General features: G+C 43.5%; 1 protein-coding gene and 1 long non-coding RNA gene across 3 annotated transcripts in view; one reads left to right on the top strand and one right to left on the bottom strand.

Moving 5' to 3' along the window:
- The window catches only part of LOC148149871 (uncharacterized), a 120,018-nt gene that overhangs the window by 48,457 nt on the left and 48,778 nt on the right, over positions 1-22,783 (top strand). The window lies entirely within an intron of this gene.
- LOC122549711 (cytochrome c) lies at positions 5,004-13,390 on the bottom strand. Of its 2 annotated transcripts, none has more exons than XM_043689588.2 (3): positions 13,256-13,390; positions 11,182-11,363; positions 5,004-7,552 (listed from the first exon to the last, which is right to left on the bottom strand). In XM_043689588.2, the coding sequence occupies exons 2-3, from the start codon at positions 11,348-11,350 to the stop codon at positions 7,404-7,406; spliced, it is 318 nt and encodes a 105-aa protein (XP_043545523.1). In that variant the 5' UTR covers positions 11,351-11,363; positions 13,256-13,390; the 3' UTR covers positions 5,004-7,403. The 2 variants fall into 2 exon arrangements, with proteins under 2 accessions (XP_043545523.1, XP_043545524.1); XM_043689589.2 differs by having other exon boundaries at positions 13,278-13,300.

Genomic DNA, 22,783 nt, shown 5'->3' with positions numbered 1-22,783 from the left:
GAGGAAAGTGATGGAATAAAAGGGATAGTAGCAATGTAGTATAAAACTGATTGAGTAACAGGAAACTGTAACAGTCAATGGATATTTTTCCAGGATGAAGGGTGTTTTGCAGTGGAGTTCCCCAGGAGTGAGTATTGGGACCTTTGCTTTTCTAAATACTGTACATAGAAATGAGCTGGATCCTGTTGTGCAGTGGACAGTGCAGAGCTCCAAAAGGTCACTGACAGGTTAGTGGAATTGGTTGATACATAGCAGCTGAGGTTCAATGCAGACATTTGAGATGATCAAATATTTCTGACTAAACGGTGAAACCATATAAAATTGGAGTATACAATTCCACAGGGGGTGCAGGAACAGAGGATCTTTCTATACACATGAACAAATCATTAAAGGTAGCAAAACAAGTGGGGAACAGCAGTTAAAGCAAAGCAGTGTTCTCTGCTTTATTAATAGTGGGCTTGTGTAAGGGAGAGATGAAGAATTGTACAAGACACTTTTTGGACCTCAACTGCAGTATTGGATACAGATGCAATAGGAGAAAGTGAGGACTGCAGATGCTGGAGATCAGAGCTGAAAATGTGTTGCTGTAAAAGCGCAGCAGGTCAGGCAGCATCCAGGGAACAGGAGAATCGACGTTTCGGGCATAAGCCCTTCTTCAGGAAGGGCTTATGCCCGAAACGTCGATTCTCCTGTTCCCTGGATGCTGCCTGACCTGCTGCGCTTTTACAGCAACACATTTTCAGCTACAGATGCAATAGCACCTTACAGGAAAGAGTACAGAAATAATTTACAAGAATAGTGCCAGGACAGAAATTTAAATTGCGGATAGATTAAAGCAAAGAACAAAGAAAATTTACAGCCCAGGAATAGGCCCTTCAGCTCTCCAGGCCTGTGCTGATTCAAATCCACTGTCTAAACTTGTCATCCAATTTCTAAGGATGTGTATCCCTCTGCTTTCCACTTACTCCTACATCTGTCCGGATGCACCTTAAATGAATCTAACATGCCTGCCTTTACTACCTCTGCAGGCAACGCGTTCCAGGCACCTACCACCTTCTGTGTAAAGTACTTTCCATGTGTGTCCCCCTTAACCTTTTTCCTCGCACCTTGAATGCGTGACCTCTCGTTATTGAAACCCTGACCCTAGGAAAAAGCTTATCTCTATCTATCCTTTCTACACCCTTCATGATTTTGTAGACCTTAATCAGGTTCCCCCCTCTACCTCCTTTTTTCTAATGAAAACAATCCTAACCTACTCAACCTCTTTCATAGCTAGCACCTTCCATACCAGGCAACATCCTTGTACACCTTCTCTGTACTCTCTCCAAATCGTCCACATCTTTTTGGTAATGTGGCAACCAGAACTGTTGCTAAATTCTAAATGCAGCCCACAATGGGATTTAAGATTTTGGCAGAAAATGTGAAGAACATTCTATTAGATTTAAATTAGTGATGGGAAAGGATAGATCAAATCTAAAAGTTGAATTTCTAAATTGGAGAAAGGCCAATTTTTACAGTAATAGGCAAGAACTTTCAAAAACTGATTGCGGGCAGATGTTCGCAGGTAAAAGGATTGCTGAAAAACAGGAAGCCTTCAGAAATGAGATAACAAGAATCCAGGGAAAGTATATTCCGGTTAGGGCGAAAGGAAAGTCTGGTAGGTATAGAGAATGCTGGATGACTAAAGAAATTGAGGGTTTGGTTAAGAAATAGGAAGCATATGTCAGGGACAGATAGGATAGATTGCATGAATCCTGAGAAGAGTATAAAGGCAGTAGGAGTGTACTTAAGAGGGAAACCAGGAGGGCAAAAAAGGGGACATGAGACCATGGGCAGCACGGTGGTTAGTACTGCTGCCTCTCAGCGCCAGAGACCCGGGTTCAATTCCCACCTCAGGCAACTGACTGTGTCGAGTTTGCACGTTCTCCCCATGTCTGCATGGGTTTCCTCCGGGTGCTCCGGTTTCCTCCCACAGTCCAAAGATGTGCAGGTCTGGTGAATTTGCTATGCTAAATTGCCCATAGTGTTAGGTAAGGGGTAAATGTAGGAGTTGCGCTTCGGCAGGGCGGTGTGGTGTGGACATGTTGGGCCGAAGGGCCTGTTTCCACACTAAGTAATCTAATAGCTTTGGCAAATAGAATTAAGGAGAATCCAAAAGGATTTTTACAAATACATCAAGGACAAAAGGGTAACTAGGGGGAGTATGGGGCCCCTCAAAGATCAGCAAGGCAGCCTTTGGGTGGAGCTGCAGATACGAAACGAGTATTTTGCATCAGTATTTACTGTGGAAAAGGATAGGGAAGATATAGACTGTAGGGAAATAGATTGTGACACCTTGCATATTACAAAAGAAAGTGCTGCGTGTCTTGAAATGCATAAAGGTGGATAAATTCCCAGGACCTGATCAGGTGTACCCAGAACTCTATGGGAAGCTAGAGAAGTGACTGCTGGGACTCTCACTGAGAAATTTGTATTGTCAATAGTCACAGGTGAGGTGCTGAAAGACTGGAGGTTGGCAAACGTGGTGCCACTGTTTAAAGAAGGGCAGTAAAGACAAGCCAGGGAACTATAGACCAGTGAGCCTGATTACGGTGTTGGAGGGAATCCTGAGGGACAGGATGTACATGTATTTGGAATTGCAAGGACTGATTAAATTAGATTAACCTACAGTATGGAAACAGGCCCTTCGGCCCAACAAGTCAACACCGCCCCGCCGAAGCACAACCCACCCATTCCCCTACATTTACCATGGCCAATTCATCTGACCTGCACATCTTTGGACTGTGGGAGGAAACCCACACAGACACTGGGAGAACGTGCAAACTCCACACACAGTCAGTCACCTGAGGTGGGAATTGAACCCGGGTCTCTGGCGCTGTGAGGCAGCAGTGCTAACCACTGTGCCACCGTGTCAACATGGCTTTGTGCATGGGAAATCATGTCTCACAAACTTGATTGAGTGTTTTGAAGTAACAGAGGATTGATGAGGACAGAGTGGTAGATGTGATCTATATGGACTTCTGTTAGCGTTCAACAAGGTTCCCCATGGAAGACTGGATGGCAAGGTTAGATCGCTGAATACAGGGAGAACTAGCCATTTGGATACAGAACTGACTCAAGGTAGAAGACAGAGGGTGGTGGTGGTGGAGGGTTGTTTTTCAGACTGGAGACCTGTGACATGCCACAAGGATCGGTGCTGGGAACTCTACTTTTTGTCATTTACATAAATGGATTTGGATGTGAGCATAAGAAATAGTTAGTAAGTTTGCAGATGATGCCAAAATTAGAGATGTAGCGGACAGCAAAGAGGGTTACCTCAATACAACAGGATCTTGACCAAATGGGCCAATGGGCTGAGAAGTGGAAGATAGAATTTAATTCAGATAAATGCAAGGTGCTGCATTTTGGAAAATCAAATCTTAGCAGGACTTATACACTTAATATTAAGGTCCTACAGAGTGTTGCTGAACAAGGATGTTGCCAGAGTTGGAGGATTTGAGCTGGGGCTATTTTCCCTGGAGCATTGGAGACTGAGGGGCGACCTTATAGAAGTTCACAAAATTATGAGGGCATGAACAGGGTAAATAGACAGTCTTTTCCCTGGGGTACAGGAGTCCAGAACTAGAGGGCATAGGTTTAGGGAAGAGAGACCTAAGGGGCAACTTTTTCCACATGGAGGGTGGTATATGTATAGAATGAGCTGCCAGAGGTGGGTACAATTGCAACATTTAAGCAGCAGTTGGATGGGTATATGAATGGGAGGGGTTTGGAGGGATATGGGCCAGGTGCTGGCAGGTGAGACGATTGGAGTATCTGATCAGCGGAGGGGGTTGGACTGAAGCATCCATTTCCATGCTGTACATTTGGCTATAGTTTTAAGTATTAAGTTAAATTGACCAAGATATTGCTGCTTATGCAGAGAAAAAACCTCCATTTCAAAATAAAAAAAGGACACTTAAGGGACATAAATTGACAGGACCATGGGAATTCAGAGAACATAAGTGACATTACTCTATGGGGAAATAGTATGGTCCTACTGCACTCAGTGGGGAAAATTATGGACTCTGCCAGCTTTGTCTTGAAGGACACATCTTCCACATAGCCTACCACCTGTATGGGCAGAAAACTCATTTTAACAACTCAGAAGCTTAAAAAAATCCACAAGAATCAGTACATTTCATCTACTGACCCACTACCCAAGAGGGACTGTATTCATGCTGCTGGAAATCCAGAGAGATTCCATTCACTTCAGTTAAACTGACCACCGGGGAGGATTCTGGATCAGTGGTGCTGGAAGAGCACAGCAATTCAGGCAGCATCCGAGGACAGGCAAAAATCGACGTTTCAGGCAAAAGCCCTGACCACGGGAGGTCAGACCTCCAGAATGTGTCAGGCGTTTTGGTTCAGTGGCAAACACTACTGCTTCACCAAATGAAATCTCAGGTAAATAAAAGTTGCATATGTATTAGAAGCCCATTGAAATATTCAAACATTTGCTAGCACCATAGGTTCAAGCTGTTAGATGCAGAGCTGGGGGAAAGTGCACACAAGTGAAAGAATAAGATTTGAACATCCACAGCACTCCACTTAAATTTATTCATGGACACTTACAATAAACTGACTATTTTGTTAGCCATTTCCTCAGGTTTGTTTGAGCAAAAATGTGGAAGCACAAAAGAGTGATGAGATCCAGTGGTCAGTCACATTTTGAAGTTGCTCTTTTGTTTTGCTCAAGATTTTGTACAGTAAGTCCTCAACAGTAACAGGTCTAAAGGTGAGTTTGAGCCAAAGCTGACAGATGACATTTCTAGCCACTTTTAATTTTGATCGTGAAACTAGATTTTTAGCCTCTATGCCAAAACAAAGCCTGCAAGGGATCATTTGTAATCTACATACTAGATGTAGCACAACATTGCCCCATTAGAATCATACTTTTGTACATTGACTGTGGAGATTTAGATACATGTTTCAGTCAATTACCATTAAAAACAACAATTAGCAAATTTGGATCAAATGTTTAATGCCCAATCACATGAACAAAATTGAAACATTCTGGTAAATACACTGTTACAGTATGAAACATTAATCTATACTCATACCTCCAATGTTTATCCAATGAACCAGAGGCAAAGCATGAGCTTTTCCAGTTAGGCAGCTACATTTCAAAATCTGAGGTCCACCTTGTCCTCACTGGCAGGACACACAAACCCATGTTTTGCTTTCAGCAGTTGGGAAATGCAAATTTACAATGGGGGAAAATTTGGCCAATTAAATTGCTGAGAGTTAGCATATGAAAGCATTCTTCATAGCCAGTTCATGAATTATCAGAGCTCCTTCAAGCTGCTGTATGAAATTTCAGGTAAGTACATCTTACATCCTGTAATTTATATTGATCAAAAAAACCAAATCACAAGTGCAGTTTTGCTTTGCTGAAATCAGTTAAGTTTAAATACCAAGTTTAATGTTGCATATTTGAAATCCAAAACTAGTCTAACACAAGGGATTGGACAATAGCAGTAAAGGAATTTAGAAATGAGACTATTTCAACTTGTACATAGTTAACACTGGCTACCTGTCCTTTCACCTTGCTCAACATTGCACAAGCAGAACTTTCTACAATCCAGATCAGTGAAGAGTCAAAAAGGTACTAAAAGACCCATTACAATGCCAAAAGGCTAATGCTTCACAATACAAAACAGTGAACAAGCAGACCAGAGAGTCTTAGGGCATTTAGAACAGCAGCCCCCATGGTGATGTAATGTTTTGCCAAAAGCAGCAATGGATTTTAATTTGCATTCAGTGTAAGAGTACACATCTGACATTGCATTTGGGGGTTTTTAAAATCAGACACTCAATTGTCTAAGTAGGGGTAATCAAAACTGGAGGTATCTGGACCTGAGGTGCTCACTGTCGTGTGATTAAAGAGATCAATGATAAAGTGACATAACCAAAATGTCTAAAACAAACTGCAATATGTAAATTAGATGAACTGCTGACTTGATTACAAAAGTGAATTGAAATTGGATACTTATACTGTTGTGATAAAAATCTTAGTATTCAGGATGAGAAGTCAGTGTAACTCAATCTGACTAGAGATCAAAAAATGTGGAAGTATAAAGTGAACTAGTAATTGGTTCAGTGCCATAAGTGGTAACATTTAAATTGAACATACCACAGTACCATAGAAAGAGCCACTTGAGAATAAGCCTAGTCATTAGGAAGGGCACCAAGAGTTAATATAATCAATAGCAATAATGCAAATGAGAAACATCTATACATGCAAATGCAAGTCAAGAATAAATCCAAAATGATTGATACAATTTTCCCATGAAATTTAGGAACCTGATTTGACTTAAAACATGCATAGCTGTTCAGCACAAATCTAAAATGGATTAGAAGTGATAAAGTTTAACCAAATATTAAGATACAAGTGTGGAATTTTATTAGGTTCACCGACCTCTACCTGAAGTCAGTTAGTAGACAAGAAAACATAACTCATTCAAAATCCAAGAACAAATGCCAATTTGGTGTCAAGAATAGTGCAACTGGTAGCTCAAAGTTAAGCTTAACATGTGCCACACTAATGTCAATTTTGAGATTGTGTAATCAAAAACTACAGTTCACCATTTGTGGTGTCATCAGGCAAAGAAGTGCTCAGATTAACACTTCAATCTCATGTTGCATCTTTAGGGCACTGAAGATGCTGGACAAATTAAAATCAATCCTTTGACATGATATATACTTCTAAACCTGCCTTTGTTAACTGAACATTTTCCATGATGGAAGTGCCATTGTTGGACTGGGGTGGACACCCGGCCATAATCCAACAGGTTTATTTGTAAATACTAGCTTTTGGAGTGCTGCTCCTGTCACAGCTACCCGATGACCAAGCAGCACTCTGAAAGAGTACATACAAATACAGCCATTGGACTAGAACCTAATGTTCAGGTTTTTAAACTTTGAAAAATTTTCAACCATTATTGCTTGGAAGTCAAAACTGCCCATTTAAAAAAGGGTAATACTTGTTCCAGAGACTGCCAATATATTCTGAGGGCAGTTGATTCAGCAGAACCACATTTAGCACTTAACTGGGAATTGTGGAAGCCTGAGAAAATCTAATAAAACAGCATATTTACAAATCTTCCCAATCACCAATGACAATATTAGTGACAATGCAATGAAAAGAAAGTGGTTTGACAGTCCCTTTTATTCTTACTAGTTGAAAGGATCAATGATTTCCAAATTTAAAAACTAAACAATGCAGTGTTACAGGGTGGTAGAGAATGCCAGAATTAGACACGTGATTAAAACCATACAGTTAAAAATTCAACTGCAACACTAACAGAGGTTGCTCAATCAGGAGTCAAATCTAAACTGATCAATAAATAAGGCAACAGACTTAGTTATTTGGCTGTGGCAGATTTCAGATAAGCTATCAAGTCTTCACGTTCACTCTTCTTCTTGAGACCTGCAAAGATCATTTTTGTTCCTGGAATATATTTCTTCGGATTTTGCAAGTAGGTGTCTAGTGTCTCCTCACTCCAGATAATACCTGGAAAGAAAACATAAGCACTATCTTCAAATGGAAGACAAGTTTCTCCTTCCTATAGGAAAACGCTTGCTAAGCAAAGCGTTCCCAGTTGCTCAAATCTAAAGCACAGGCTTTGTTGATCTAGGTCTTAGGAGGGAATGGGAGTACAACTGAAATTCGGTGTTCCTAGCCTAGGTGGCCATGGTCAGAGATGTTATACTTGATTACCAGAAAGTGCTGAAAAACATGACAAAGTTACTTAATTTCACAATCTAGGTTCAAATTATAACACCCTGTAAATTAATCACTATTTATGGAAGGTGAACACAGGGATGCATTCAGTTTTATTCAATTAGCACACATGCACACTCCCTTCCTATCTGCAGAGGGCATTTCACCAAAAAAACAACAAAAACTAAGGGGAGTACCTCAAATATTGGAGAATTGCAGAGACAAGCAGAATAGATTTAACAACCAAAAAACAGGAAAATCCTATGAGTTGGACTATAGACTTCAAGTTGAAGAAACATTAGGCACTATTTTAACCTTAAATTCCAGCCCATAGTCCAAAAAACTGTTTCATGCAGAGCTCAACCAGCTTTTAAAAGTCAATTGTTAAGCAATCTCAAGTATACATACGACTTGACATCCTTCAAAATTTGGACAGTCTTGAACTCAATGTTTGAGTAAAATGCATTAGACTTCTGGGATGGATTTCAATGGTCTAGTTACTAGCCCATCTTATCATTTGCCCCTTTAACATTAGAACTTAAACATGTTTTTTCACCATTCCACCTTTTAAAAAAGTTAAATTTAACTAGATCAGACCAAAAATGTTTCATTAATCCAGTTTGTCTTAGTTGGAAGACAAACCATACCTAGAGTTTAAAAGGATTTTTGTAGCCCAGTGGTAGCATCTCTACCTTTGAGCTAGAAGGGGACAAGTTCCAGCTGCCTCAGTGGTCATAACATTTAAACAAATTGATTGAAAACATCTAAAACTGGCCCTTAATGCCATAAATTGGGCTTGTCTGGAAAATTAAACTCAATGTGATAATATTAGTACAATCCAAAACTGGCCAAGAGATAAAGTTGTAGTGAATTAAATTTCATGAGAAGGAACTCTTGAGTAATACTGAAACAAGGCTCAATCTGTTTTGGATATACATTGGTTTGGACTGGAGACCAGCAACAGGGTATCACTTCAAAATTCATAGTGCACTAACTTTGAAGTCTGCATCATTGGACTGGTGGTTCAGGAGTATGATGAATTAGATTGATGAGCTGGATGTCCTCCTTTATCTTTGAGCGTTCAATTAATGTGATGTATAGCAGTATTTTCTGACATCAACCCTCAATTGCTCTCATCTTAATATTGCCAGTTAATGAGGAAGAAAGTTCTTTGCAGAGACCATCTTCAAGCACCTAAGTAGATCCCCTTTTAATCTCCTAATTCATAACTTCTCACTCCACTTTCATTATATTCCACCTGGATGCAATCATTCCAAGGCAGATACCTCCTTCCTGGGCTGCATTGTCTCGGATAGAATGTAGTGATTAAATAACTAGGATACATTCCATGGCTGTAAGATTGCAACATAACATTTTTTGTGCAAAGCAAGTTCTTATTCTGGAACTAATTAGTCAGCACTTAAAGTGCAACTTTAATAAACACAAGGTGTATAACCAGTCTTTGGCTTCACAAACTCAATTGATGAAATTTTCACAATTTCTTAAACTATCAAAATTCCAGTCTTCACTTCAAAATGCTTTAAGCAGCAAGTAAAATCAAATTAGAGTTAGATAATCTGCCCCATTTGAGGAAGTGCTGCACAAAATAAAGATGCAAGACATTACTGGCAATGCATTTGCATGGAGTGAGGATTGGTCAACCAACAGGAAGCAAAGGGTGGAGATAAATGAGTACTTTGCTGGTTGGCAGCAGTTAGTGGTTTGCCTCAGGGTTGGGACTGAAATTATTCACAATTTACAGATGATTTAGAGTCGTGGACACATTTAGTGTCAAAGTTGGTGGATGACACCAAGATGAGTGGTATAGCAAAGTGTGCAAGGCTTTGCAAAGTTTGAGTGGGCAGAGGTCTGGCAGATGGAGTAAGTTTGTAAATGTAAAGTCATCCATTTTGGTAGGAACAAAGGACTATTACTTGAATGGTAAAAATTGCAACATGTTTCTATACAGAGACACCTGGGCGTCCCTGTGCATGAATCAGAGGCTGGCCTGCAGGTACAATGTGTAATTAAGGCAAATGGAATTTTGTCCTTCGTTGTTCAAGGGATTGAGGTTATGTTACAGCTGCACAGGGAGAGAGCACACCTGGGAGTACTGTGTGCAGTTTTGTTCTCCTTTAGAATGTATGGCACTAGAGGGGGTGCAGAAAAGGTTCACGAGGTTGATTGCAGAATGGGGGGGGTTGGCTTATGGAGAGAGACTGAGTAGACTGGGTAGACTGGGATTATATTCACTGGAATTATATTCACTAGAAAAGAAAATTATGGAGATAGATAAGATGGAAGCAGACAGCATGTTTCCACTGGTAGTTAAAACTAGAACAGGAGGGCATAGCCTCAAAGTCAGTGGGATAAGATTTAAGGTGAATCAAGAGGAAGCTTCACCCAGAGAATTGTGAATCTATGGAATTCCCTGCCCAGCAAAGTGACAGAGGCTTCCTTAGTAAGTGTATAAGCCAAGATTGAAAAGTTAAAGGGTTATGGAGAGAGGGTGGGTAAGTGGAGCAGAATCCACGAAAAGGTTGGCTATCTACTGAATGGCAGAGCAGGCTCAAAGACCCAGATGGCCTACTCTTGCTCCTAGTTCTTGTGCCATGTTCCTCGACTTTAGGAGAGTGTATTGCTCGAGACAATCCTCAGTCTCAAATGGTCAGCTCAATTTCATTCATTACCTATAGAACCTGCTCATAGGCAAGATTCAAACTGACACTGTTTGAAACTTAAGTCAGAGATAGGATTGAAGTGCTTCTGACCACCAAGCTAGGCTATTCAAGAGTTGTTTCCAATTAGTTGATAGCAATATTTTACTGGTAATCAATACAAGGCCAGCAAATGATTATTGCTACCAAAGTAATCTAGTTACTTAGTATTTGCTGCCTTCAGATGCAGCCAGATGAGAAATATGCCACATTGAGTTTGGAATCATGAGTGCATGAATAGGCCAAATCTAGACAGTCAGGCATGGAGGAAAGCCCAAGACAAGTAAATTTGTGGTGAATTGGAAAAAGCCAACAGGTCTCAGTTGTCTCCACTATCCAATGTGACTTATCAGATTAAAACTTCAGTTACGCAAAGTCAATTTGCAGGTTTTGCTTACTACAGTCTTAAAACATTTGCTCATCTCAATCTTAAATCTTTTTGTAAGAGCATTAAGCAAACTTAGCTTTGCAGATTTGCTTAATGTTGTGGTAAAAATTTCAATTAACCACCCATGTTATGAATGTCTGAATTACACTGTTTACTGAAAGGAATTATTCAACTTGACATTTCCAAATCCTTTGGAAAGGTGAAGCCCCACTTAAGCTACCTTCAAGCCATGTTATTTATGCAACTATAGATTCAATATTCACAAGTTGAAAAGTTAAAGTTTCTCAGGGTACCATACAAAAAACATTACACACCTTTGTTTTTGTTTGCATCAGTATAAGAAAATCCTTCAGCTTGTCCAGTCTTGCGTCCAAATAAACCACAGAGATTTGGCCCAGTCTTGTGCTTGCCTCCACACTCAACCGTGTGACATTGTGCACACTTCTGGATAAAGATCTTCTTGCCCTTCTCTACGTCACCCATTTTGCTTTAGTTGCTTAGGAGGAAGCAAAGGCAAGCAAAACGTTAGGCTTTAGCACTCATTTACTAAGTTTCACAAAATATCTATAGCACCACCTTCAATTTATGGATATTTAACCATAAAAAGCACTGCATGTAAATATGTTGCTTTCTAAACAGTATTAGTATACTAAGAGCATAAAACCTACAACAATAATTAATCTTCATGCTTTGAAGCAGCCAGTCTATAGCTAAAAAAGTGTCACAAAAAACATGAACATAAATCTGAAGCACAAAGTAAATTAAAACAAAGCAGAATGAGATCAAATAGCTGGTCAAACTTTACGTTGAGGTCTTCATTTTGACTGAAGAGTTAATGCACATTAACATCAAAGTGATAGGGACTTAGTGTGCATTTTGCCAACAGCAACCCATGCTATAGAGGAACTACATTCATGGAAGACTGAAAATAAGACTGTCCAGAAGAGTTTGAGCAGTTAAATCCTCAGAACAAACAAGGTCTCAGCAAGTGCCCAAGGAAGGACAGAAAGACAAAGTTGAAATAGATCAATTGAATTAAACAGAACCTTATCCCAAGGTCAAACAGAATGGAAAGTCTGAAATTCCACTTCATAACTGCCACACTATGAACTGTGGCATGGCCAGAGGCAACATCTACTGATCTCATACTGAAGGTAAAATCAGATCCTCCTGAACAATTTCATTAGTGCAGAAACAGGTGGAAAGAGTATGGAGAAAGACTAATTCAGCATGGAGGTCATGTAACTGAGTCCCATGCAGCATTAACAGGATTTCAATAAGTTGTTGCCTTCTTCCGCCCCCACCACTTTATAAACTCATTCCATCAACTTAAATCATTGTGGCGAAACGGCTGGCTCGTTCTGAGTCATAATTTCATCACTGGTGTGTGTGTCTGCTCCACCTATTCCGAGCTGCGAGGCGGAGAGAGAGTGTGTGTCAAGGACAAACCGGAGATCGCACTAAACCTGGAGACAAGTCTGACGAGTTTACTTTAAATTTTAAAAAGAGAGTAGAGAAAGAGAAAGCCCACAAGCAGTTTTTAAAAAAGGGGAAATAGAAAAGGGAGGTTGCGGTCCCCCTCCTGCGCTGGGGGGGGTGGGGGGGAAGGTTGCCCCAGCGATTCTGGGAACCCCCGGTGAGGCAGTAAAACCGAAACTGATAGCAGGAGAAAAGTGAGGACGGCAGATGGAGATCAGAGCTGAAAGTGTGTGTTGCTGGGAAAGCGCAGCAGGTCAGGGCAGCATCAGGGGAGCAGATCCCTGAAGGAGGGCTCCTGCCCGAAACGTCGATCCTGCTGCTCCTTGGATGCTGCCCTGACCTGCTGCGCTTTCCCAGCGAAACTGATAGCAGAGGGGGGTCACCCAGCCACCTCCACCCACCCCCACCCAGCCACCTCCACCCACCCCCACCCAGCCACCCGCCACCCCCCACCCCAACCCCGTTGGCTGTGGAGACCCACGGGAGTCAAACAACGTGAAATGAAGCTCGGAGCGGTGTCTGGTCCGACCCTGGGATCAGGGTTAACTAGAAAGCCCCCCCCCTGTAGGAGATGCTCAGGGACACTCGGCCGGACCCGGACCCTGCCCCCAGGCTCAGGGACACAGACAGTGGGGGAAGGGGAGAGAGCGGCCACGTTGCTGGGATACAGTCATGGCCCAGAACACCCTCCTCCTCCCCCAGAGACTGCCGGCTCCTTTCGGAGGACATTCGCAGCAAAACCGCCAAGGGACTGGGAGCGGGGCCCACCCGGGCAATGCAGGGGGAGGAGGTTCCCGCCCCCCGGCTCCGGGAAGGTCAAACCGGTGACGGGCCGAGCGGACAGCTCACCCCGAGAAAACAACCGCCGGGGAGGAAGGCAGGAGAGCCCGCCGCCGCACCGAGGCCTACCTCCTCAAGCTGACGGGCTCACCTTCCTCCCAACGGCCAGCTCCCGCACTCAAGGTCGTCCCTCACGCCGGCCGCGTTCCCGGCTTTTATATCCGCGGCAGCCAAGAGCGTGTGAGAGCGCACGGGAAGTCCCGCCTCCCCCGCCCGCTCATTGCACGTCGTGACCAGCCGCGGCGCCGTCCCCGCCGCCGATTGGTCGACAGCGCTGTCAAATGGCACGGCCCCTCCAAACCCCCCCCCCCTCTCCCACACACACGCGCACGCATCAGGGTTAGGGTGATCGCCCGGACCACAATGCATCGCCCGCGCTGACGTTGTCATACGTCAGGAAATCACTGGAGAGGTGTGTGGGAACAGACTCAGGTTCAGAACCTGTCATCTGCGTGCACTATGCGCTTGTTAAAGGGCTCTCTCCAACTGCATATACTCTGTTCAAGGGCAATCTCCAACTGAATGCACTATGCATTGTTAAAGGGCAATCTCCAACTGAATGCACTATGCACTGTCAAAGGGCAATCTCCAACTGAATGCACTATGCACTGTCATAGGGCAATCTCCAACTGCATACACTGTACCCTGTTCAAGGGCAATCTCCAACTGAATGCACTATGCATTGTTAAAGGGCAATCTCCAACTGAATGCACTATGCACTGTCAAAAGGCAATCTCCAACTGCATACACTGTACCCTGTTCAAGGGCAATCTCCAACTGAATGCACTATGCACTGTCAAAGGGCAATCTCCAACTGCATACACTGTACCCTGTTCAAGGGCAATCTCCAACTGAATGCACTATGCAGTGTCAAAGGGCAATCCCCAACTGCATACACTGTACCCTGTTCAAGGGCAATCTCCATCTGAATGCACTATGCAGTGTTAAAGGGCAATCTCCATCTGAATGCACGATTTTTTTTATTTCAAAAATATACTTTATTCATAAAATACTTTGATGGTCTGTACGGTTGGACATGCCATACATATGTAAGCATTCCATTTGTTTGCATACCGAAACAGAGTAATCATTCCTATTTACAGGTCTGTACGATTACATTTTTAGCTGAGGCGTCAGCAGAGCCCAAATGACTGCGCTGGCCCCCTGTTCTTCTTTAGGCAGGCAGACGTTACACGGTGGTCTTTCCCCACCGCGCCTTGGCGGCAGCTGCCCCAAGCTTCAGCGCGTCCCTCAACACGTAGTCCTGGACCTTGGAATGTGCCAGTCTGCAACTCTCAATCGGGGTCAACTCCTTCAGCTGGAAGATCAACAGGTTTCGGACCACCCAGAGAGCGACCTTCACCGAGTTGATGATCCTCCAGGCACAGTTGATGTTCGTCTCGGTGTGCGTCCCGGGGAACAGACCGTAGAGCACGGAATCCCGCGTCACGGCACTGCTCGGGACGAACCTCGACAAACACCACTGCATTCCTCTCCAGACTTCTTCTGCGTAGGCACATTCCAGAAGGAGGTGTGTGACAGTATCCTCCCCCCGCAGCCGCTTCGAGGGCGGCGTGCAGTGCGGCTGAGAGTCCGGGCGTACATAAAGGATCTCACAGGCAGAGCCCTTCTCACCACCAGCCAAGCCATGTCTTGGTGATTGTTGGAAAGTTTTGACGATGAGGCATTCTGCCAAATGGCTTTGACAGTCTGCTCAGGGAACTGCTCGATAGGATCCGCCCTCTCCTTTTCCCGAAGGGTCTCACGGACACTACGTGCTGACCACTTCCTGATGGACTTGTGGTCAAAAGTGTTTTTCTTCATAAACTTCTCCACGAAGGACAGGTGATACGGAACGGTCCAACTACTCGGATCATTCTGCGGCAGCGAGGCCAGGCCCATCCTTCGCAACACCGGGGACAGGGAGAACCTCAGTACGTAGTGACACTTGGTGTTTGCGTACCGGGGATCCATGCACAGCTTGATGCAGCCACACACAAAGGTGGCCATCAGGGTGAGGGTGGCATTGGGTGTATTTTTTCCCCCGTTGCCCAGATCTTTGTACAGCGAGTCCCTTCGGACCCGGTCCATCTTTGACCTCCATATAAACTGGAAAATGGCCCGGGTGACTGCAGCGGCACAGATTCTGGGAATAGGCCAGACCTGTGCCACATATATCAGTACTGACAGTGCCTCACACCTGATGACCAACCAGGTTTTTTCCCGCGTTGGAGAGCGACTGTAGCTTCCATCTGCCCAGTTTCTGCCTCACTCTGCTGATACGCTCCTCCCAAGATTTGGCGCATGCCCCAGCACCCCCGAACCAAATACCCAGCACCTTCAGGTGGTCGGTCCTGATGGTGAAGGGGATCGAGGATTGGTTCCCAAAGAGCATGGCCTCGCTCTTGTCTCGGTTTACCTTGGCCCCCGAGGCCCGTTCGAACTGGTCACAATTGCACATGAGTCTGCGCACGGGCAGCGGATCCGAGCAGAAAACGGCGACGTCATCCATGTACAGGGAGGCCTTAACCTGCAGGCCCTGCTGCCAGGAATAGTCACCCCTCTCAGGCTCGCATCCTTCCTGATGGACTCGGTATATGGCTCTATGCAGCACACAAACAAGGCAGGAGAGAGAGGGCATCCCTGCCTGACTCCAGATCTGACTGGGAAGCTATCTGATTCCCACCCATTGATTGAGACTGCACTGACAATGTTGGTGTAGAGCAGTCTGATCCAATTGCAGATTCCCTCCCCAGAGCCCATTTTGGAGAGAACATCTCTCATATATCTGTGTGATATCCTGCCAAAGGCTTTCTCCTGGTCCAGGCTGATCAGGCAGGTGTCCAACCCTCTGTCCTGCACGTAGGCGATCATATCCCTGAGGAGTGCGAGACTCTCAGCAATCTTCCTGCCCAGTACAGCACAGGTTTGGTCAGGGTGAATCACTGACACCAGAGCAGGCCTGACCCGGTTGGCGATTACCTTTGACAGAATTTTGTAATCCATATTCAACAGTGAAATTGGTCTCCAATTTTTGAGTTCCTCCCTCTCCCCATTCCGCTTGTAGATGAGGGTGATAATGCCTTTCCTCATGGATTCACTCATGGTACCTGCCTGAAGCATACTGACATACACCTCCAGCAGGTCCTGGCCAACCAAGTCCCACAGAGCGGAATAGAGCTCGACCGGTAAGCTGTCGCTTCCGGGAGTTTTATTCTTTTCGAAGGACTCGAGGGCCTTGGTTAGCTCGTCCAGAGATAGCGGCTGGTCCAGCCTCTTGCGTATTCTGTCGTCTAAGACCTCGAATGCATGATGCACTGTTCAAGGACAATTTCTATCTATATAAGCTATACTCTATTAAACAGCAATCCCCATATATACATTACATACTAATACAGGGCAATCTCCATCTACATATATTATACACTGATATAGGAGTACCTTCATCTATGTACACTGTACAATGCAGGGGAATCACCATCTATCCATCATAGACTGATACAAGGTAACTGGCATACATATGCTGTTGCATTACTGAAAGACTATTCAGGTTGTGCACTTTTCTTTGGTTATCCAAACATACCCTAACTAAGTCCACCACACTATGCTAATTATGCCCAGTGAGAGCAGCTCCATAGCATAGTCATGGAGTCAGAGAGACGTACAGCACTGAAACAGACCCTTCGGTCCAGCTCATCCATGCCCACCAGATATCCTAAATCTAGTCCATTTACCAGCATAGCTTATATCCCTCTTAAACCCTTACTATTCATATATCCATCCAGATGCCTTGTAAATGTTGTAATTGTACCAGCCTCCTACACTTCCCTAGTTGCTCCTTAAGTCCCTTTTAAATCTTTCCCTTCTCACACTAACCTATGCCAGCTCGTTCTGGACTCCCCCACCACAGGAAAAAGACCTAATCTATTTACCCTAACCATGCCCCTCATGATTTTTTAACTTCTGTGAGGTCAATCCTCAGACTCTGACGATCAAAGGCAAATGGCCCCAGTCTATTCAGTTGGGAGGCCATGTTGTGGCTGTACAGGACATTGATGAGGCCACTTTTGGAATATTGTGCGCAATTTTGGTCTTCCTGCTATTGGAAGGATGTTGTGAAGCTTGAAAGGGTTCAGAAAAGATTTACAAGGATGTTGCCAGGCTTGGAGGGCTTGAGCTATAGGGCAAGGCTGAATAAACTGGGACTATTTTCATCGAGCATCAGAGGCTGAGGGGTGACCTTATAGAGGTTTATAAATTAATGAAGGGTAAATAGACAATGTATTTTTCCTGAAGTGGGGGAATCCAGAACTAGAAGGCATAGGTTTAGGGAGAGAGGGGAAAGATTTAAAAGGGACCTAGTGGGCAACGTTTCCATGCAGAGGGTGGTGCGTATATGGAATGACCTGCCAGAGGAAGCAGTGGATGCTGGTACAATTACAACATCTAAAAAGCATCTGGATAGGTATATGAATAGCAAAGGTTTAGAAGGATATGGGCCAAATGCTGGCAAATGGGACTAGATTCGTTTAGAATCTCTGCTTGGCATGGACGAGTTGCACTGAAGGTTCTGTTTCTGTGCTGTACATCTCTATGACTCTATGAAAACTTGCCCACCACCAATGTGAGGCTCACCAGTCTATAGTGCCATGGTGTTTCTTTATTACTTTTCTTAAGTAGTGGCACCACATTAGCCAACCTCCAGTCTTCTGGCACCTCACCTGTGGCTATCAATGATACAAATACCTCAGCAAGGGGCCCAGCAATCACCTCCCTAGCTTTCCATGCTGTTCTAGTACATCTTTTAGATTATAGTGGTGCTGGAAAAGCACAGCAGGTCTGGCAGCATCCGAGGAGCAGGAAAATCGGCCTTTCGGCCAAAAGCTCTTAATCAGGAATAGAGGCAGGAAGCCTCCAGGGTGGAGAGATAAATGGGGGGGTGCGCTGGGGAGAAGATAGCAAAGAGTACAATAGATGAATGGGGGTGGGGATGAAGGTGATAGGTCAGAGAGGAGGGTGGGGGAAGGTAGCAAGGAGTACAATAGGTGAATGGGGGTGGGGATGGAGATGATAGGTCAGAGGGGAAGGTGGAGTGGATAGGTGAAGGGAGATTGGCAGGTAGGACAGGTCATGAGGACAGTGCTGATCAGGTCCTGAGGATTTATCCACCTTTATGCATTTTAGGATATCCAGCACCTCCTCCTCTGTAGCATCTATTTTCCTACATTCGATATGTTCCACTTCTTCTCCACAGTAAACACTGATGCAAAATACTTGTCTTCCCCATCTCCTACGGTTCCACACATAGGCTGCCTTGTTGACCTTTGAGGGGCCCTTTTCTCTGCTTCGTTACCCTTTTGTCCTTAATGTATTTGTAGAATTCTTTGGATTCTTCTTAACCCTATTTGCCAAAAGTGTCTCATGTCCCCTTTTTGCCCTCCTGATTTCCCTATTAAGTATACTCCTACTGCCTGTACACTCTTCTGAAGATTTACTTGATCTCTGCTGTCTATACTTGACATATGCTTCCTTCTTTTTCTTGACCTAGTCAATTTCTCTAGTCATACAACATTCTCTACACTTAACAGCCTTGCCTTTCACCGTAACAGGAACTTACTGTCTCTGGACTCTCATCACATTTTTGATGACTTCCCATTTTTCAGCTCTCACTTTACCTGCGAACATCTGCCAATCAAATTTTGAAAGTTCTTGCCTAATGCTGTCAAAATTGGCCTTCCTCCAATTTTGAACTGCAACTTTTAGGTCCAATCTATCCTTTTCCATCACTATTTTAACACCAATAGAATTATGGTCGCTGACCCCAAAGTGTTCCCCCACTGATACCACAATCACCTGCCCTGCCTTATTTCCCAAGAGTAGCTCAAGTTTTGCACCTTCTCTGGTAGGTACATCCACATACTGAATCAGAAAATTGTCTTGTACACACTTAACATATTCCCCTTCATTCAAACCTGTAACACTATGGCAGTCCCAGACTATATTTGGAAAGTTAAAATCCCCTACCATAACCATCCTATTATTCTTACAGATAATTGAGATCTCCTTACAGTTTCCCTCTGATTATTGGGGGGTGGAGGGGGCTGTCTGTAGTACAATCCCAATAAGGTGATCATCCCTTTCTTATTTCTCAGTTCCATCCAAATAACTTCCCTGGACATATTCCCTAAGTACAGCCATAATGTTATCCCTTATCAAAAACGTTACCCATTCGAATCCTGTTTTGTCCCCTTCCTATCCTTCCTATGGCATTTGTATCCAGGAAGATTAAGCTTCAAGTCCTGTCCATCCCTGAGCCACATCTCTGTAATTTTTATGATATCTTAGTCCCATATTCCTAATCATGCCCTGAATTCATCTGCCTTCCCTGTTGGGCCTCCTGCATTGATATAAATGCAGTTTAATTTGTCACTCTTACCTTGTTCTCTGATTTGTTCCTGCTTGCCCTGAGTGTTTGACTTGCTCTCTTTCCCAACTGTACCAGTCTCAGATTGATCTCTTTCCTCACTGTTTCCCTGGGTTCCCCCCCCTCCCCCCCACCACCTTACTAGTTTAAATCCTCCCAAGCAGCTCTCACAAATCTCCCTGCCAGTATATAAGTCCCCTTCCAGTTCAGGTGCAATCTGTCCTTCTTGTACAGGTTACTTCTACCTCAGAACAGATTCCAATGATCCAAAAATGTGAACCCTTCTCCCCTGCACCAGCTCCTCAGCCATTCATCTGCTCCATCCTCCAATTCCTACCTCACTAGCTCGTAGCACATGGAGTAATCCAGGTATTACTACCCTCAAGTAATACCTTTTTAACTTCCTGCCTAACTTTCTATATTCTGCCCTCAGAATTTCATCCTTTTCCCTTCCTATGTCATTGGTATCAATGTGTACAATGACCTCCTGCTGATCCCTCTCCCCTTTGAAAATATTCTGCACTCTGTCCGAGACATCCTTGATCTTGGCACCAGGGATGCAACACACCATTTTGATTTCTGGCTGTCAACCGCAGAAACGTTTGTCTGTTCCTCTGACTAGAGAGTCCCCTATCACAATCAATCACTTGGAATCTGATGTACCCCTCATTACATTAGAGCCAGCTTCAGTTCCAGAAACTTGGCTGTTTGTGCTAGATTGGGAGAAAGAGAGGATGCTGGAGATTAGAGTCAAAGAGTGTGGTGCTGGAAAAGCACAGCCAGTCAGGCAGCATCCGAGGAGCAGGAGAATCGACATTGCAGGCATAAGCCTTTCATCAGGAATGAAGTTTCTGGGCCAAGAAGGCTGAAAGTAAATGGGAGAGGGGTGGGGCTCATGGGAAGATCCCTTGAGAGTCCATCACCCTCTATAATTTCCAAAAGAGCAGACTTGTTTGAGATGGGGATAGCCACAGGAGACTCCTGCATTACCTGCATACCTCTCCTACCTTTCCTGGAGGTAACACATCTACCTGACTGTATCTGTGGTTTTTCTCCCCTCCTATAACTGCCATCTATCACAAGATTGTTCCAGAACTTTAATGCTCTTACAAAATAGGACTTTGGTTACACAAGAACGGAGTGGTGGTCCCTTTGATCAGTCCTGTCTGGGACAGATGCACTTATACCAATAAATTGGTAAAGATGAGGTTAAGTAGGTTTTATCCTCATATCAGTTCTTTCACCTAAAGCAGACTCAATCTGACAGATTTGTCCTTGAGAACGTTTGATAGTGTCACTGCATGATTTTTATAATGGACTTTGAAGCCTACCCTCTTCCAAAGTATATTCTGATTTCTTGCTCACTGCTTCTTCCAAATGCTGTTCAACATTGAGTGTTATTGATTTATTCGCTGAGGGAGTGTGGGAAGGGCAAATTATCAGGAGGCGTGCCTTTATTCAACAAGACATCAAAAGTTTGGAGACAATGCTGTGGCCTCACTTTCTCATAATAGTAGTTTCTCCAGCTAGTGGGACATATAGCAAATTTCCTTTCCTAAAAGACATCAGTGAAGTACATAAGTTCTATGCTGACCATTACTACGACCATTATATAAATCCAGAATTATTTAATTGTATTTAACTTATCCACCTACTGTGATAAGATTTGATCTCACATCACCACAGCTACTTTCAGCTACCAAATTACTTGTCTAGTAATGTAACTGTTATGCTTTGGTTACCAATTCTCCAAGACAGCAACATATTGAGCAATTGAGTTTCTCCAGCACCTTCTGTTTTTACTTCAGATGTCCAGCAGCGGCAGTCTATTCAACAACTATTTATTGCTTCTAATGCATGACAGGTAATGATATCAATTGCATATTTTGTATAATTTTACTTCATGGTGCTGAACTATGTTTTGAACTGTATCTCACCATTCATGGGGGAATCTCCCTTTTCAACACTAGACTATTTTCCAGCATTAGACAATTTTGTATATACTGTCAAATCTTTACAGCATCTCAATATTAATATCTAATGGCACCTGGTGACCCTCGTGGAATAATTTCAGCTTTAAATCTTATTAATATTGCATAACTGTCTTAGTCCATTTGCTCATTTCATGTGCAATTTCTCAACTTTGTTGTTCTTGAGGAGCTCTCAGTGTTCGAAAAATTCCATGGAACACTGGTAACACAGCACAATATTTTTTCCAGCACTTGCAGTATTTTGCTTTCATGTGCATACCTTAAAAACATAATGACTTCTCCCCTCTTTAGAGCTAGAATTCAAAATAGCAATATCTTATTGTGGAAGGAGAATAAAATTATATAATAAGGAGATTGCATGCAATCCCATGCAATGACAACGAGTCACTCATGTTGGTTTAAACGTGACTGACTGTTAATGTCATTGATGATTGATGAAGTTTTGTTTTATTAATTCACAGAATGTAGGATCACTGGCACACCACTAATTATATCTGTCCGTAATTAACCTTGAGAAAATAATGGAAACTTGCTTTCTTAACAACTGATGAGCTTTTGGTGGACAGTTAAAAATGAACCACTTTATCAAAGATCTGGAATTATTTATTTGCCAGACCAGATAAGGATGCCAAACCTCCTTCCTTAGAGGATAGTAGTGAACAGATGTGTTTCTTTGACCACCTCATAGTTTCATGTTGATCGCCACTGATGCTAACATTAGTCTACTTGTTTTTTTTTTGTATTCCAGATTTAGTTAAATAACTTTAATTTAAAACATCTAGTTGCTGTTGTGGTATTTGAGCTGAGATGCTGGATTTAATGCTGATACTCACCGAAGGACCTGAAAACAGAGTATGAACCTGGTTTGGAGGTCTGTGGGACTCAGGGCTGCACCCTTTAAGGAATTGCTGCCTGCCCCAAGAGCTTTCAGACAACCAGATGGCTGAAAGCTCAGTGACCTCAGCAGCACCACTGCTATCAGTGGCCATGACTGAACATGTGTACTCACGACCAGCTAACTGGAGTTGAAACAACTCAACAGAGGCTGATATCCTATCACTAAGTCACCCTTTATTGACACATGGAAAGTCCTTAATACTGATCCAGCTCCCTCAGAGCCAGCTCTCAGAGTGAACAGAAACACTGATGCTCCTGTTTTTAAAAAAAAAAATTATTAAACAA

Source organism: Chiloscyllium plagiosum, unplaced genomic scaffold, assembly GCF_037043375.1.
Source record: "Chiloscyllium plagiosum isolate Xiang-an unplaced genomic scaffold, Cpla_swu_hap1 HiC_scaffold_5, whole genome shotgun sequence".
NCBI classification, from domain to species: domain Eukaryota; kingdom Metazoa; phylum Chordata; class Chondrichthyes; order Orectolobiformes; family Hemiscylliidae; genus Chiloscyllium; species Chiloscyllium plagiosum.
The sequence above is the reverse complement of the archived record's forward strand: the minus strand, read 5'-3'. Positions and strand labels throughout refer to the sequence as shown.

Excerpts from the sequence above, each read along its gene's own strand:
- LOC122549711 (XM_043689588.2), bottom strand. The coding sequence starts at position 11,350 with ATGGGTGACGTAGAGAAGGGCAAGAAGATCTTTATCCAGAAGTGTGCA. Across the intron at positions 7,553-11,181 it reads TGATGCAAACAAAAACAAAG|GTATTATCTGGAGTGAGGAG; the intron begins GTGTGTAATGTT and ends TTTTCTTTCCAG.